This window comes from Lethenteron reissneri, chromosome 7 (genome assembly GCF_015708825.2).
Source record: "Lethenteron reissneri isolate LAM-NWPU_2019-01 chromosome 7, ASM1570882v1, whole genome shotgun sequence".
NCBI classification, from domain to species: Eukaryota; Metazoa; Chordata; class Hyperoartia; order Petromyzontiformes; family Petromyzontidae; genus Lethenteron; species Lethenteron reissneri.
Genome location: NC_083785.1, coordinates 13063391 through 13081189, shown reverse-complemented (window position 1 = coordinate 13081189; position 17799 = coordinate 13063391). Strand labels below are relative to the sequence as shown.

Here is a 17799-nt window from a genome sequence, read left to right as displayed (position 1 = left end):
CGTGACGCGGTTGCCAAGCGACAGCGACGCCGAGTCAAAGTTTTTTTTTTATTTCGCAGCGATAATCTTTTTCTCTCGTAACAACAACAATTATTGTTACTTACACTCATAACAAACAGATATAACGTCAGCAATCGAATAGGAAGTAAGTTAACGTCGTGCTGCCTTTGCCGTGATGAATATAGTTTGTGTTGCACGCTTGTTTAATGTCCAACGTCGTTATCGTTTCACCGCTCGCGAAGTTAATAAACTATTGGCACATTTCGAATACATTTAAAACATTTACATTTGAAGTTCGCCGTTGCTACTGGGCTGTGTTGAACTTTGTGCACATTTCGAGTTAAATAAAGTATTATTGGTTCTTTCGGTAAAGTCACGTAGAAGGGAAATAGTAAAATTATTAAAATTAAACAATAAAATTCTCACGACGTTTAGATTGCAACACAAGCAATCATCATCAGGTGCGAAAACCACAGCAAGAAATCTTCTTGGTTCTTTCGGTAAAGTCACGTAGAAGGGAAATAATAAAATCATAAAAATAAAACATAATAAAAAAAGTTTATGTTTTATTTTATATTTTATATTACGTGACTTTTCCGAAAGAACCAAGAAGATGAATCCCTGCAATCACGAAAGCTTTAAATCGAAAATTAAATAAAGTAGTTTCAACCCAGGTCTATACGGCGTATAGCCGTTTCGATACGGGCAAAAAAAATAGAATTGTGTTTATTTGTGTTTCTCCCTTGTGATGGGACTTTGTAGAATGAACGTTGAAATGTATAAGGGCATGGGGTGATCAATGAGGTCTGAATTGGTCTGTAATAAGATAGGGCACTGGTAAGTGGTTGACAGGTATGAGTTTTTGTTAAACTCATAATTTGTTTAAATATTCAGTTGTATTCAGGTCGCCATGTGTCTCAACGAGCCCGTATTTCATCACCTGGTTACATAAATAATAACGTTACTACTTGTAGATACTTAGCCAAGCTGTACGTTTGAAGTTACATTCATGAGAAAGTAATACTGGTAGGAACCCACTGGTTCCACCAGCCCACAGGGGATTATTGTGTCCGTCCGTTCGTCGTGCAAGGAGGGGCTGGGTGGGGAGGTTGGGGCTGGGTGGGGAGGGAGGGGAGGGTGGGGAGGGGAGGGAGGGGCTGGGTGGGGAGGGGAGGGGCTGGATGGGGCTGGGTGGGGGGTGGGGCTGGGTGGGGAGGGGCTGGTCACCCTGTGGTTGCCCTTATAAAACTCAACGTTTAACCTACTCACGCCGGCTTGTGCCCGCCCTCACAGTCGGGCATATTTGCGGAATACACCACGCCGCCGTTGACCCTGGCCATTGACCGAGCAACCCAACGTTCCTACCAGCTCCCTCTGCAGGAATGTGTTATTGTAATGTACTTTAAAGATGCGGTCGAGCGTGTCTTTCTGACGCCCTTCGTAAGTTGCAATGCGTCCGTGTAGCGGTGTCAGCTCAGGACGTTCTGTATCTGCAAGAGCTGCTTGTTTTTTGGGGGTTGTCTCTTGAATATTTTTTTTATTTCAATGGTTGTGCATAATTGCTATTGTATAACTTGTATATAAAACGTGACCTCCGTAAACCACACTTACGGGCGTGTATAATACGTTTGCATTTTACAACAGCAACTTGGAATGGCAGCCAAAAAGAAGGAAATACAACTGCAGGTAAAAATAAACATTTTGGCAATTTCTTTGATTAATTTTGTTGGACCTGAATTTATTTTGAAAAGCCAGTACACAATTTGTATTCTTGTACAATTTCATAAAGTATTTGAGTGTTATGTATGTTAACAGTACAGGATTTATCTTATGAAACAATAAACATTTTCACCCGTATGTTCAGTTGACCACATATAAACATTGTATCTAAATTCGCTAATTCTACTTTAAGAGCAGATTTTCAAGAAGCTAACCCTCGCAGAAACTGAGGTCTATCCGCGAAACAAATCAGTAAATATAAACTCAATGTGTGATTTCGGACTTCCTCAGGTGCTCATCTCCAACCAGGAGCAGTGGGATGAGTTGATGGCATTGAGAGGATTAATAGGTGACAACTCCATGACCTTTCTGCAATCTCATGATTCACACATGCAAACAGGACAATGTCTTTTCATATACATTGTATACTATGTCATGAGTTAATTTACAAACATTTCAAAGTAGGTCAAGTCCGTACTCCATTTGTCATCAGGTGAACAGTTCTATTAAATACAGTAAGTCCTCATTTAACTGCGGTAGATGCGTTCCTGAATAGGGCCACGTTAAGCGAAAACAATTTCCCCATATATAACGTAAGGAGAAAGTTTGGCAGGATACAGTGTACACATACAGTAAGATGCCGGGATAAATAACTGAGGTACCGCTCAGCCACGCTTCTCAAAAAAGTACCTTGTCGACCATTCAAAAACCGCGTTATAATGGGCGCATTATACACGGACGCGTTTATGTTGTGCGAAAAGTTACAGCGAAAACGCGTGTGAACATGCGTTAAGCGAGGACTTACCATACTATATAATAATTCTGCTATAATCTAAAGCAACTTGCACTATATGTATAATGTTCTACGAAAAAAGATGTGTTGTTTTGCACATTGCAGTCATTTTGAGATTAAGTCACTTGTTCATGTCTTCTGACTATGCAGTGCTGTTCTGTTTGCCACTACAGTGACAGACGTGTATCCAGCATGGTGTGGACCCTGCAAAGCTGTGATGAGTCTGTTCCGGAAAATAAAAAATGAGCTGGGAGATGACTTACTGCACTTCGCAGCGGTATGCCGTTGTGTGTGTCCCTGAAATGAAGCTGTTTTAGAAAACATCTCCGAAATATATTTGGAGAATATCATGTACTTTATAGAATTATTTCCAGCAGTATCAGTTTGTCATACTGTGTATGCAACTGAAACATCACTTTGTGTATTGTATCTTTTGTTCATTAAAAGTGCTTTACTCAAATATTAAAAAGACACGTTTGTGGACATGATACAGCACTGTTGATATTACAGTACGGTTTCACTCCTATCATGGTATGATTTAAGTGGCATCCGATTTACAGGCAGAAGCTGACGGTGTGGAGGCATTAGAGAAGTACAGGGGGAAATGTGAGCCAACGTTCCTCTTTTATGCGGTAAGTTATTTTATGGATTGAGTCTAATTTGTGTTTAATAGTTTAAAAGTATAACATTTCTAGGTCCATATAAATATTATACAACCATATATTCCAGAGCACATTTGAATTTGGATGCTTCGAATTTTCAGCTCGGAGGTACATTTTCACACCCATTTGACCCATGTGTCACGTAGGGCGGGGAGCTCGTGGATGTAGTGCGTGGCGCCAACGCTCCCGTTCTACAGCGGAAAATCCTGGCACAACTGCAGGCTGAAAAGCGAGTTCTGGATGAAGGAGGCGAGCGTCTGGTGGTGAGCAGCAGCTGAGATGTTCCCGTTATACTGGTAGGAACGACGTGAACCAGCCTACAATAGATTATATCGTCCGTCCGTCCGATGTCCGATTAGGTGTAGCAACATCGCCCCCTACTGCAAACACTTGGCAGGACCCTACAAAAACCTTTAGACTCAGTGAGGCTTTCCTGGCTAAACAAGTGTAACATTCCCTTATAATTCCCTGAGATAGTTTTTTAATTCCCTGAGATAGTTTTTAATTAAAACATTTAAATTAAAAATTAACTCATTCCCTGAGATAGTTTTTAATTAAAACATTTAAATTAAAAATTAACTCACAGCGGCCTAAAGCCTACAGCTAGGCCTAAAGCCTAGAACTAGGCCTCAAACTCTCCCTTCGTATCGTATTTGTTCGTTCCTACCAGCCCACCCCGCAGGGACCTGTTACTTAATGGAGTAGCGTTGTGGGTTTGTGTCCAGGTAGAATGTGTTTCCACTTGACAATTTGGCTAAAGTTCGATAAACTTTCTCAATAACTAATTTTTATATGAAAGTAGGACTGATAATTACCAAACGAGCCCTCGAGAGGTAATGGATTGCTCTCATTTGCTCAGGTTTAGGGACGCTTCCATAGAGATACCATGGCCCAGTTGCAGTTGCATTCCAGGACAGAATCAGTAATGTGCACTCAAGAGAACAGAGCTTGAGTAAAACAAATTAGATGAATAATCAAAACTTAAATAAAATGTCGATTTAAAGCTTTCGTGACTGCAGGGATTCATCTTCTTGGTTCTTTCGGTAAAGTCACATAGAATGGAAACAATAAAAATAATAAAATAAAACATAATAAAATAATTCTCACGACGTTTCGGCCACAACGCAAGCAGCCGTCATCAGGTGAGGACCAGGTCTGTCGGGGAGACAGCTGTCTTGTTTCCATTCTACGTGACTTTACCGAAAGAACCAAGAAGATAAATAAAATGTGTTAGGAGTGTACAATGAAAATCAAAAGGATAGCTGCTGTTATCATTGACAGTCTTAGAAACATATATCAGAATAATCTTTGAGGTGATGCCTTCTTGAGAGCAGAGTACAGCCATATTGACTGACAGTTGGAAACTACACTATAGTTGGACATGAAGTGAATATCCTATTTCCATCCTTATAATTACTGTCAGATCACAGATCAAGTTCAAGTTCAATTATTAGGTATAGCCCTGTGAGCCATTCGGCTCTTGAATCGGGTGCAACCGCAACAAACAAAAAACTAAAACATGAACAAAAAACATCTTAAAGTGAATATGTGACTAAGTGCAAACAGAAAATCCAAGAAAAAACAGCAAAATATTGCATAAAAAACACCGAACACCAACGCTGTGTGCAAAAATCCCAGTGGGATGCAAGTCAAACAACAACAAGACAACTTAGATTAAGGCCATCAGTCTAACTCTAAATAAATTTTAATCAATTGTGCATGTACGGTTTAAGTGAGAGTTGTATCAATGGGCAATTGGGGTTGCAGGTGCAAGACACTGCCCTGCAGAGCATGGAGGACAATGACTCGGATATGAAGACCCCTCGGGGGCAGCAAGATCAAGAAGAGGAAGAAGGGGAAGAAGGTGAGGGTGCATATATTACACAAGAAGTGCAAAACATTCTTTTAAAAATGAATTGGCCAAGATACATTGCAGAACTCTAATGAAAAATATGACTACTATTTTTATTTTACAAGGTAAGGCCCACTGAGATATATAGCTCTTTTTAAGAAACGACCTGGCCACAAATGATAGCTCAACGAAGTGGCTTATGTGGAAATGTATAGCAGCCAAATACTCTAAACGCATGTTTCTAAATGTGGAGGAAAAAAACGGAGGGTCTGAAGACAATTCCACGCAACCACGGGGAGAACATGCAAACTCCGAATATACAGGTGTTAGGTTTGGGATAGAATCCGCGACTTCCTGTATACCAGGCAAGGCAGGTAACATCTCACCAATGCCGTGCCTCAAAGGCACGGCCCCCATTATGTGGAAATGTATCGCAGCCATATACTTTAAATGCATGTTTCTAAATGTGGAGGGAAAATGATCGCTCAACGAGGTGGCTTATCATGTGTAAATTTGTAGCAGACAAATACTCTAAACGCATGTTTCTAAATGTGGAGGGAATAACTGGAGGACCCGGAGAAAAATCCACACGACCACGAGGAGAACATGCAAACTCCAAATATCCAGCCGCCAGGGTCGGTATTGAACCGACGATCTCCTGTATACCAGGCGAGGTTGTTAACATCTCGCCACCGTGAGGCTTCCCAGTTAAATAAATGTGCATTTATTTTACAATTAATCCAAATCCAGTTGAACAAATTGCAGTAAATGTACATGGTACATTTTTTCAGGCAATCATCTTTCAATTTTTTGTTAGAAACAAATTACTTCACTGGCAATTCTCTTTGATTTTAGACCTAAGATATGTTTGCTTAGCATTATTTTTAATTCTTCAATAAAATTGATTTATATGAGATTGGATCGAAGCAGAAGGCTACGTATGGATGTGGTCACATTGTTCCAGGGCACTGAGTATGTTGTTGATGCTCATTCCTGTTTGCAGCTCTCACGAGCCACCCATACACTGTGGCCCTCATCAAGCCAGACGTGGTCGCTAAGGGGAAAGTGGAGGAAATCATCATGAAGGTAACAATGCATGTGCCCATCTTCACTCTTAAAGCAGCCAATGTGAGCCTCTGAGACACTCTAAATTTTCACGTTGAATTCATGTCCATTGTTTCCCCCATCGATATAGATGCTGTGTGGGTTCCTTTTGCCCCCTTAAACAGGACCCTGCGGGGTGGGCTGGTAGGAATAATACTTAGTACCGGTACAGGGATATCGACCGGGTATAGAGGAGTTAAAGAAAAAATTACTGTATTCTAGTGTAACGTTAATTAAAAGTGTTTGTTTTGACAAGAAACGCTGTGAGATTTAAAGACCCCCCAACACCACCCCTCCCACCACCCCCCACCACCACCCCCCACCACCACCCCACCACCACCCCCCACCACCACCTTCTGCACTAGGCCTCGCGAAGCCTGCCGCACTAGGCCTCGCGAAACCTGCCGCACTAGGCCTCGCGAAGCCTGCCGCACTAGGCCTCGCGAAGCCTGTCGCACTAGGCCACGCGCCGTGCTTTTCGTGAACAATTAAGGCGATTAAATGTATCTCGTCTCTGTGTTAATAAATGTTTCTTGTCTCTGTGTTAAAAAAACGTGCGCGTTTCAGGAAAGAATTTTTTTTTTTTAATAAACGTGCTGCGTTTCATCTCTGTGTTAATAAGCCTGCCGCACTAGGCCTCGCGAAGCCTGCAGCACTAGGCCTCGCGCCGTGCTTTTCGTGCAAAAAAATAAGGCGATTAAATGTATCTCGTCTCTGTGTTAATAAATGTTTCTTGTCTCTGTGTTAAAAAAACGTGCTGCGTTTCAGTAAAGTAAATTTGAAGCGAAGTTTATTATTACACTTGTTAAGCCAGGAAAGCCCCACTGAGTCAAAAGGTTTTTGTAGGGTCCTGCCAAGTGTTTGCAGTAGGGGGCGATGTTGCTACAGCTGTAGGCTTTAGGGCGCTGTGAGTTTTTTTTTAAATTTAATTTCAAAGTTTTAATTAAAAGTTTTAATTAAAAGCTATCTCAGGGAATAAGGGAATGTTACACGTGTCATGCCAAGTGTTTGCAGTAGGGGGCGATGTTGCTACCAGGATAGCGTCACTGAGTCTAAAGGTTTTTGTAGGGTCATGCCAAGTGTTTGCAGTAGGGGGCGATGTTGATATAGGGACGGACGGACAGTCGGACGGACGGACGGACACATTAATCTATTGGTGGTCTGGTCCACTTCGTTCCTACCAGTATAATTGCTCAATCTCAGAACCACTTACAAATACAGATGACATGCACACCTAGCCCTACTACCAAATTAACAATTGATGGGGAAATGTGGTGTTACTTAATTCACACCATCAGGGATAACTCCTGATTTCTGTGAAAATACAAACAACTAATGTTTAATTTATTAAACGTGTTGTGGACAGTAACCTGGAATAATTGACTGGGTTTTTCCAAAGAGCCTGTCTTCATGATTTCTGTGTTTCCGATGTTGGCTCTGATGATGCTTTCAATGGCAATGTCTGGGATAGGTGCAAGAAGCTGGGTTTGAGATTGTGGCTCATGAAGAGAGGACACTGCTGCCCGAGGAAGCACGTGACTTCTACCAGCATCGCTCAGGAGAGGTATCCCATGCACACACCCTTGGACACACAATTTACACGTAATTGCATTGTAAAGAAGGTCGGGACATTGTTGGGGATGCTAATACTATTTCAGAGAACTGAGTTGGCTATGTTCATAATCTGGGTTTGAATCCAGACAGTTACCCTCAATTAAAACAGGTTATCGTGCTAACCACGTAAAAACTGTCAAGTTCTTCTTTCAAAATTAAACAATGAATACCTCAAAACAAATTAAACAGGTTATCATGCCTTGTGATTTCATCAATTCAGTATGGTCACCAATAACATGCACAACAAATAAATAAATGTGTGGAGTTTTCACTTAATTATGCATATTCCAGCTCTGAGGACAAAAAAAATAGGTACAATAAATGTACTTAGACAATCACTCTTTACAGGACATATTAAAGGTTTGCCCATAGTGTTTAAAAAAAAACCTTGAATTCATGTGACTTAAGAAGTCGTTAAGTAACGTAATATTCTGCAGCTGTACTCTGGCACAGGGCGGTGAACTTGTCACTGTGCGAACTGAATGAAAACGTGTTATGGCAACACCATGATTGGAATATAAATTGGGAGAAAACAATTTTTTAACTGCATGTTTCTTTGCACAATCTGCACGTTTGTTTTACCACATGTCTGCTGTGAATGAAGGAGTGGTATTGCCCAAAGTGTTTGCTTAACATATGTTTGACTGTGTTGTGTTGGCAGCCCAACTTTGCAGAGCTGGTGCAATTCATGTCCAGTGGCCCGTGCCACGTGTTGATGCTGTCTCGGCCCGACGGGGCCGACTGACGTCATTCCCGCATGGAGAGAGCTCATCGGCCCCACGGACCTGGAGGTGGCAAAGGCTGAGAAACCAGATTGGTGGGAAACACACATTCATCACAGACTAGGGAGTCCAGCCCTTAAAGGCTTGGTCACAGACAAGCAGCATTCATTCTTCACTTGTAAACTGTCTAACACCTCTTACATGCACATTTTGATTGCTCTACTTGCAATGATGCACTGTGTCTCAAGCTATTCTTGCCTGTTGAATAAAGCACTTAAAAATATAATGGTAAAACTTCATCTCAAAGGCACTTCAAAATATACTGTACTTTTGCAAGCACAATCCAATGTTTCTTTAAGAGCGTACGTTTACTTTAAGTGAAAATTTGGTTGTGTAAGCTCTAAAAATATTTCATAATAATTGTCAGAGATATCTGGTTAGTATGCTTATAATATATATCGGTACAGTAGGTCAACCTTGCCCAGAGCATGATCATGTCGTAAAATGTCAAATATTTTTCCCAGAAAAGCCTCGGCAAGTTTCAAGACTCTTTATCACTAGGGTTCTGTCTCTGATTTTTCACCAATTAAATTGAATGGTGTTTTGAATGTGGGAAGAAACTAGATTATCCAGTGAAGCTCATGTATACTTTTTCATTATTATTTCTTAAAAATTGCACTTGGAAAATCCCGTGAGATACATCTCATTTACCAGGGTGTTAAGGCTGTACATACGGGGGGATAACACAAAAAGTTTTGTACCGAAAAGTTCACAACCCACGTTTGTTTCCAGCTACCTCTTGACTACCTCAGCTGAGTCGGTTTATAAGTTTCACAAGTCTGCAAGATCTGCCAATCCTTGCCTTCATATGTCACTACCCATGCAAATGACAAAATTTAAATCAGTAAAGAGAAACCAAATGGAAGATGCTACTTATTGTTTTTTGCTGACCCAGCTTGCGGGCGCAGTACGGCACGGACACCACACTCAACGCGTTGCACGGCAGCAGCAGCCAGGAGCAGGCGAGCCGCGAGCTGGCCTTCTTTTTCCCAAACCTCCGAGGCTCTTTGGGCGAGCGGGCAGAGCCTGAAGATGGGCGGCGCTCATGGGGAGACAGGGCAGCCTCAGGAACACCACGTGGTGACAGCCGCCAGGGTAGCAGGGTGGAGAGGACTCTCGCACTCATCCGCCCAGACCTGCTTAAGGAGAAGAAAGGTAACTGCGACGTATTCATTCATTGAGAAGCAGGGCATTGAGAAAGATAGGCAAAGGTAGAGGTTTCAAATTTGAAACTTTATTGTGAATAATCTGTGGGTATTTTTTTATTAGAAGAGGACTATTGTCATTGGGACTACAGGTGACCCTTGACATTAATAGAAATATGGCAGTGGTTTGTTTAGATTTGAGGTATGCGCAGCCTTGATTTAAAAATAATACTTTATTTGGGTGTGACTGCATGTGTTCACACACGTGGTAATTGTTTGGTTTAGGTGATTTAAATACAATATTTAAATTATGCATCGCATTGGTGGTTAACAGATAACTCTGCATGCTGGTACACTAATGTTAAATGTAAAAGAGGAAAGACATTGCTTTTTTTTAGGTTGGATGAACTAATCAATTATAAAAAAACAATGCTCCACAAGAGGGAATTTGAAAGGTAATGCCTTAAATATTGCAGCTGAATGCAAAATATAAAGTACATTAATTGTATGTTTCTGCATATCCTGTCCTTCCAAACAATGATGCTCTTAATTTGAATCTCAGAAGTTTTGCACATCCCTATCAAAGGATAGCAACCAGGCAGCAAATCGGTTCAAACAAAGCGAGCCCAGCAGCAACAGCACTCCTGTTTTTAATACAATTGCAGACGCAGTGTTGGGAGCGATCAAAGAGGCTGGTTTCCACATCGCAATGCAGAAGGAGGTGATACTGACCGAGGAGCAGGCGCGAGAGTTTTACCGAGAGCACGAGGGGCAGGACTACTTCAGCACACTCGTCAAACACATGACCAGGTGACCTAACCCTCTTTACTTTACTGGAAATCAACTCACCACAGCTTTAATGATTAAATCAATGCACTGTCGTTAAAACGTGGTACCTTGGTCCAGTAAGATGAATTGTGTCGTTTTACCTCTGTACAAAACTTCCTGGCTGCATGCTAAACCTTCGACTGCATTTGTCTTTGTGTCAGCGGGCCAGTGCTAGCTCTGGCCCTCGCAAGGAAGGATGCTGTACAGGGCTGGAGGGACACGTTGGGGCCCAAGGACTTGCAGGTGGCCAAGGAAGCAGCTCCCCAGAGGTCGGTGTCCAACACATTCTTGCGGAGGGAGCTGGTAGGAACGTTGGGTTGCTCGGTCAATGGCCAGGGTCAACGGCGGCGTGGTGTATTCCGCAAATATGCCCGACTGTGAGGGCGGGCACAAGCCGGCGTGAGTAGGTTAAACATTGAGTTTTATAAGGGCACCATGGGGTGATCAGCCCCTCCCCACCCAGCCTCACCCCTCCCACCCCCCACCCAGCCCCACCCTCCCCACCCAGCCTCTCCCCACCCTCCCCACCCAGCCCCTCCCCACCCAGCCCCTCCCCACCCAGCCCCACCCTCCCTACCCAGCCCCTCCCTGCCCGCCCCACCAAGCCCCTCCCTTCCCACCCAGCCCCTCCCTCTCTCCCCACCCAGCCCCTCCCTGCACGACGGACGGACGGACACAATCATCCCCTCTGGGCTGGTGTAACCAGGAGGTTCCTACCAGTATAATATGGATCACTGCTGAATTACTCAGGATATGCCGAAGACCAAATCACTCACGATGCACCTTAACTCATCCGATCTCGGTAATTTAGCAGGAATAAGCCTAGATAGCTCTTGGATGGGTGATCACCATGCATAACTCGGGTGTTATAGGCTACTTCAGGGCAATATTGGCAGTCGAGGGCAGTGCAGCAAAATCCATTGTTTTATTGCGCAATGCTCCTTCACCAACTTTGCACTGATCAGTGTTGTTAAATATAGTCAATTAACTCACGTGGCATACGCAGCATGGGAAGGTCTTCATGGAGCAGTAATTGATATGTCCTCAATCCAAAAATCAGCCTAGATACAAAATATTAGATGATTTGAAATTTTTTCGTCATATTTTATGTAAAAATGTGACTTAACAGCATGTTAATGTCTTATTATTAAAATTATAATAATAAAAAAGTAAAACAATCTACAAATATCACAATTTAATGGTTACAAAAATAAGATGTAATGTCATACAATAACGATTTTAAAAAAGTGTTTTTTTCTGGCTGCCATGTGGGCAGGCAGGTACGCATTGGTGACATCACTGCATAAAGACGTCACCCAAATCCCACGGCATTGAGCCGGGTTCGTGTGCTGACATCATGAATACCCCCCACCACCAACCCTCCATCCCGGCAGTATATCCTGCAAGTGTGCGGGCAGTGATATGTTTTTAAAATCCTTTATATTAAGTTCACTTGCTTGCTTGCTTGCGCGCTCACGACCGTGCAAATCTTTCGGTCGTTTTTTAACCCACTTCCCGTGATCCAATCGAGCTGACATTTTCCACACAGACTCGTTGTGCGTGACAATTAATTTTCGTGAAATTTTTTTTCCAAAATGTTACACTTTTTAGTAAAAAAAAATTATATTTAATTACCAATTGCTTAATGGTTCCAGGCAATCATCTGACCCATAGGTGGCAGCCATCTCAAGCCAGAGGACGAGAGGACTCTAGCCGCCACGCATATAAAGGATTTATAGTGAAAAACTTTGTTTTTACGGGTTAATTTTTTTATACTTTTATCTGAATGTCCCACAAAATTTGAATTGGTCTTAAAAAACAGAAAATCGGAAATTTAAATCTGAAACTCATCCCTGGCATTATACCTCACTGCCTATTTAGACTTACTGTGTCAAAACAGCAATAGCAGTGGTGTAATAATTGTTGGTTAAAATAACCACTGAGAGTAAACTATGCATGTTTGTTGCAGTACACGGAGCAGTGAGTGAATTCTGCTATTGTAGTCCCATTGCAATAGTGGACCCCATCATGGTACCTGTTTATGTACCTGCATTGCAGCCTCCGTGCACAGTTCGTCTCGGACGCCGCTCCCATCAACCAGCTACATGGCAGTGCGTCGCCCACCGAGGCGAAAAAGGAGCTGGATTTCTTCTTCCCCAAACAGCAAACGCTGGCTGTCATCAAGCCGGATGTGTTGCCACAGCATAAGGGTAATTAATGTGAATAACAAGATGCAACCATGACATTAACGTGCTTTGGAAAATGTGCGTTTGGATTTAATTAGGCTTGTGATGGTCAAAGTTCTGAATTTAAAAGACCCTTGGAAGGTCAAAGTGTAAAATTATAAGACTTCAGGAAGGTGAACACTTTTGTAAAGCTACATCTAGACTGCCTATACACCATCATTTGTTTTGCTTCACGACATCACAGTGATAATACGGTAACTATTCACAATTCAATGCATGCACAGGATATAGCATGGGTGGTTTTTAAATTACTTTATTCTACATTTTTACACACACTCATCTCATGCACTGAGTAAATGTGTTATATTTACTGTGTTAACATATTAGCGTGCACAACGTACATTCATGTCATATGTGCACGCGATACATGGATATCCATCTGCGGAACCTCCGTCAGTGACCATGCGCTCGACTGATTTTTCACAGAGGAGATCATGAGCACGATACGCGACGCTGGCTTCACTGTGTCCATGATGCGCGAGGTGGAGCTGTCGCAAGAGTTGGCCTCCGAGTTTTACCACGAGCACCGAGACAAGGCTTTCTTTCCCCAGCTCGTCGATCTCATGTCACGGTAGGGAGGCCTTTTGTCGATTGAACTGCAGGTGATACATGAGATTTTATGTTTTCACACAAAGACATGCTTTTTGTCAGTTAAATCTAGAAATTAAAGGAAGTTGCAACCCCGTAATAAAATAGCTCCCATGTTGTATATACTGTACATACATAGGCTGTGTATTACAGCATGTCTAACAAGAATTTGTGGCTTCATTCATGAATTATATATATATTTTTATGTTAGTCAGGTACTCTTTAGTGATTGCACTGCTGAGTCACTCCCATTGTACTCACCACAGAGAACTGTAACGACACGACTGCACTTTATGATAGTTGGCACCAAACTGTGCCACGCCCTCCCACATGGCCTTGTGGGAGCCTTGGTACTGAGAAAGTTTGTTTATTTTAGTTTTTCTTCTGGTTCCGTTCCAATGACATACACGTATGTCATTGGAGTGGAATCGGAAGAAAAATTACGATATAGACGTACGTCATCAGAACGGGAAAGGGTTCATTTCCTTCACGTAAAAAAGTTAGTGCGACAGATCAGCAGGTTTTGGTCAGTAAAAATTGATACACCTTGCATGTATGGCTTCAAAATAGGGGGCCTTCCCTGATGCTGGTGCTCAACCGTGAGGATGCCGTGGAGGAATGGAGGCGACTCATGGGGCCAACCGACCCGGATGTGGCACGCAAGACGGCACCCGAGTCCCTGCGCGCACGCTTTGCTCGCAGCGTGTTTGAGAACGCACTGCATGGTGCCTCCAACCTGCACCATGCCCAAGAGAACATCCACTTACTGTTCGGTGACATCAGCTTCTCTCCGGATGGCACTGTGCTAGGTAAGGATATAATGATTTATTGATTAATCGATTGACATTGATCTATAGTAGTGACATCGCGGACGTCACTGAGTAATGCCGGCTCTAGCGAGGCACGGCGAGCGCTGGGATAGCGCTCAGTGGCACCACGCGTGGCGTGCAGTGCTGACTCCTACAGGAGGGAGTGTGAGAGTGTCAGCCATGGGATGAGGTTACCCTAGGCCATGACACTCTGGTTGACCCTGGAAGGCACGTGACCAGTAAGATCTACACAGGGGCCCCAGGTGGGGGCTAGGGGGTGGTCACGTGTCAGGGTGAGATCCTACGGGAAGGGTCGAGAAACAGCAAGAGGTTTCTCGAAGGTGGTCGTGGCCAAGGGCGGGGCCAGCCACGACCCGGGAGCACATACACCGGGTCCCCACAGGGACCAGGGTTCAGCGTTGCTGTTGTCATCTGAAGATCTACGATCTACGTTCTACGTCCAAGAAGAAGTCACCAACACGTGGACGAGGACCCAAGTCAGGGTCCTGTCCGTTGTAGCGACTCCCAGTAACTAGCGTAGTTAGCCTGGTGGTCCACCACCATAGGTTATCTGGTAAAGGGGCAGTAACCCCTTTGTGTTAATGTGTTGGTATTCATAAATGTGTTGCCTCCAAAGAGTGCATCTGTGACTCAGTTGAATCCACTACACACTGAATAAAATAATGCATATAGGAATCAATTATGTTTGACTCATATGTTCATACCACTGATTTCTACATGCACAATGGAAAATAAAATATTCATGACTCACATTTTGTTATCTAGTTGTGACAATTTGTCACTTCATAGATGGGGTGCATTGTTACGTAACTAATACTTGGTGCTCGTGTTGGACATATTTTGTTCCAGCTGCTCAAAAATCAAGACAAAACTAATTAAAATGTATATAGATTAAAATAATTTGTCAACAGAATAGTTTAATATTTAAGCCTTTTCTCAGGAGGGTCCAGGCTGGTAGGTTTGGCCATAATCTCCTTCAGCATATTTGCATCTGGGTGAAAAATAGATCACCTGGAAAAATACCATTCATGTAAGAGGATAATATTCAAATTCAGCACAGATAGGTTCATAAATACATGTTGTAGTGCCTCATATCGGCATCTCATTGTTCAACGAGTAGTTATCCCAAAGTATTGTATAACCCACTAAAGCTGTCTGCCTATTTTATGGATTGCAGCCCGATGTCACAGCAGTGATCTGGCGCCACAGGCAGTCCCCGAGATACGATCGTCCGACTTACGAACGTCCACACTTATGAACGACCCTTCACTTAACACCCTGTCCCACATTTGCTTTTGTAGGAATGGAACCGGACCTGGATAAAGTGGAGCCGCCAGAATACAGAGACGATACAGAGGAGGACAGCACAGAGAAGCAAGATGGCGAGAGAGCCATTGAGAAGGATGCAGTAGATGGACATACACATGAGAATGCAGAGGACATAACACAAGAGGAAAACAAGGTGTATGGAGAAAAAGAAAGGGAGGAGGCTCTAAAGAAGGATGGAGAAGAGAAGGAAAGGGCAATTTCAAGGGAAGGTAATGAGAGCATTCGCAGTGGAGATGATAGTGGCAGGGATGGGGCAGCAGAGTTAAAGAGAGTGGGCACAGGCAACAGAAAAGATGATAAAGATATGAATGCTGAAGAGGGCAGAGTGGGTGATGTAGATGGTGACGAAGACAAGAAGGAAGAGCAAAAGCAACTGCACACAGGTGTATAAAACACTTAGCACCTTTGCCATTTTACAAAGTTATAAAATTCCTTGATCAGTTGCATAATCACAATAAAACACATTCCAAATGATTACTAATCTACAACTCGCATCGTAACAATAGCCTGATTACTAATCTAGTATATAATTACAATAACCCCCCCCTCAAATCTTTGCACCTGATGAGTTAATGAGTTAATGATGACGTCACCCTGCTGCTGCTCTATATAAGAACGGGAGACACAGCAGAGCCTCACCATTCTGGCGAATTGCCCGATGATGCTGGATGCAATTACCAGCGAAACGTCGTACTCAAATTGTAAATTGTTGTGGTTTCACGCTTCAACACACCGGTGGGCTAAAGCAGTGAACTAATTGTCTTTTGTCAACGTGACACTTTTTTACTGATTGGCCGTGTCGGGTGGTGGAGGGTTACGACACATTTATAAATAACGCGATCTAAACCCAAAAACGTTGATTATGAAATTCCTTGATGTTATAAGTAAAATGTAGCACTTAACCATCTGCTGCTAAACATAGGTTATGTGTTATAGTTAATAAATTGGCTGTACTATAATACATGCGTTTGGTAACCTATAGAAACTGGTCTTGTCACAGTATGGTATATGCTAGATTTAAAGCAATTTTACTCATCTCTTGTATTCCACCAATTTTTCTGGAAATACCGATTCCTGAACGTGGAGATATTAACTTGTGTGAACATGCCAAGTGTTAAAGTAATCCTTGTCACCAGACATCTGAGATGGACTGGACCATTGCCAAAAGCAGTACTGTGGAGGTTCTCATAGGAAACGCCATTGAGGGCAGGGTCTTCAGATTAAAACACGTTCCTTCGGAATGGGCAGGTAGGAACTTGGTTGGGCAGCGCATTCGTGCGATCCGTGTCACGTGGTGCGGAGCCCGAAGCGCTCTATGAAATACAAATCGGGCGTGGCTAATCACGACAGACACAAATAATCCCTGGTGGGCAGTGTGGAACTGTTGTTCCTACCTGTAATATTTGCTTATCCGTTGTCGGCATATCCGCCTCGACTGCTCAGTCATCTAAAAGCTACTGGTATTTTTGACCAAATGGGAGGAAATAGCTCGTGATCACTTGCAGTGAAGTTCAATCTCAGATGTACGTGCCATATTAACCAAAGAACAGAAGCATGGATGTCACCGAGAAAATGTATAAAAGTTCAACTCAATAGAAATGTTTAGTCTGGACTTGAAAGCGCAGATCTTTACAGCTCACCAGACTGCAGTTGACAGATTGCTGGAGACCACTGGGGCTCTAAATGCAAAGTTTTGTGGTCCCAAGCCAAATGGATTTCATAGATTGCAAATGCCAACATAGTACTGTCGACTGTAGATCTCTCAAATACAAATTCTATCCCATTTTATGTCCAGCAATGCCAAACAAAAAAATCCTGCCTCATTTCTGTAAAAATTAATGCTCCAAATAGTGCCACAATATATTTATCTTAAACAGGACTTTGGACACTTTCTCCATAAATGGAACATTAATGAGTCCAGTTTGTGATAGTGGTGAGACTTCTCAGACCATCCAACATAGTCAACGACTGCCCAATGAGATAATTCAACAGCGATCTGAAACAAATCCACGTGGCTATTCCTGTAACAGTCGAATGATATCAAATCTCGACATCAATTTGTAGATAGAATGGGGTCTACTGAAATAATATAGGACGAGGGCTGCTTGTGTTCAATGTTTCATTCATGCTGAAATCGACTCTCCTGGTGTTGTCATTGCAGAGTCCTCAGCAGAGCCACCCACAGGCAATGCAGAGGAGCCAGAAACGGCATCCCAGGGTGGACCATAGAAAGGCTTCAAAGCACAGGTAAAGTATACAATTCAGAAAAAATATATATTACACAAATGTTCATTCTCAAATAAAAAA

The 17799-nt window shown here is 42.8% G+C and overlaps 1 protein-coding gene across 1 annotated transcript; it reads left to right on the top strand.

Annotated features, from left to right (window-relative positions):
* The first annotated feature begins 2 nt into the window (after positions 1 to 2).
* Positions 3 to 17739, top strand: LOC133358272 (thioredoxin domain-containing protein 6-like). Its single transcript, XM_061576512.1, is given in 19 exon segments — positions 3 to 145; positions 1645 to 1686; positions 2011 to 2068; positions 2686 to 2789; positions 3073 to 3144; positions 3321 to 3437; positions 4942 to 5038; positions 6030 to 6112; positions 7602 to 7694; positions 8406 to 8486; positions 8488 to 8561; positions 9422 to 9681; positions 10337 to 10481; positions 10661 to 10768; positions 12558 to 12709; positions 13172 to 13316; positions 13904 to 14142; positions 15465 to 15875; positions 17654 to 17739. Coding segments are annotated over 18 exon segments (2340 nt in total). The 5' UTR covers positions 3 to 145; positions 1645 to 1653; the 3' UTR covers positions 17722 to 17739.
* The last annotated feature ends 60 nt before the right edge of the window (positions 17740 to 17799 follow it).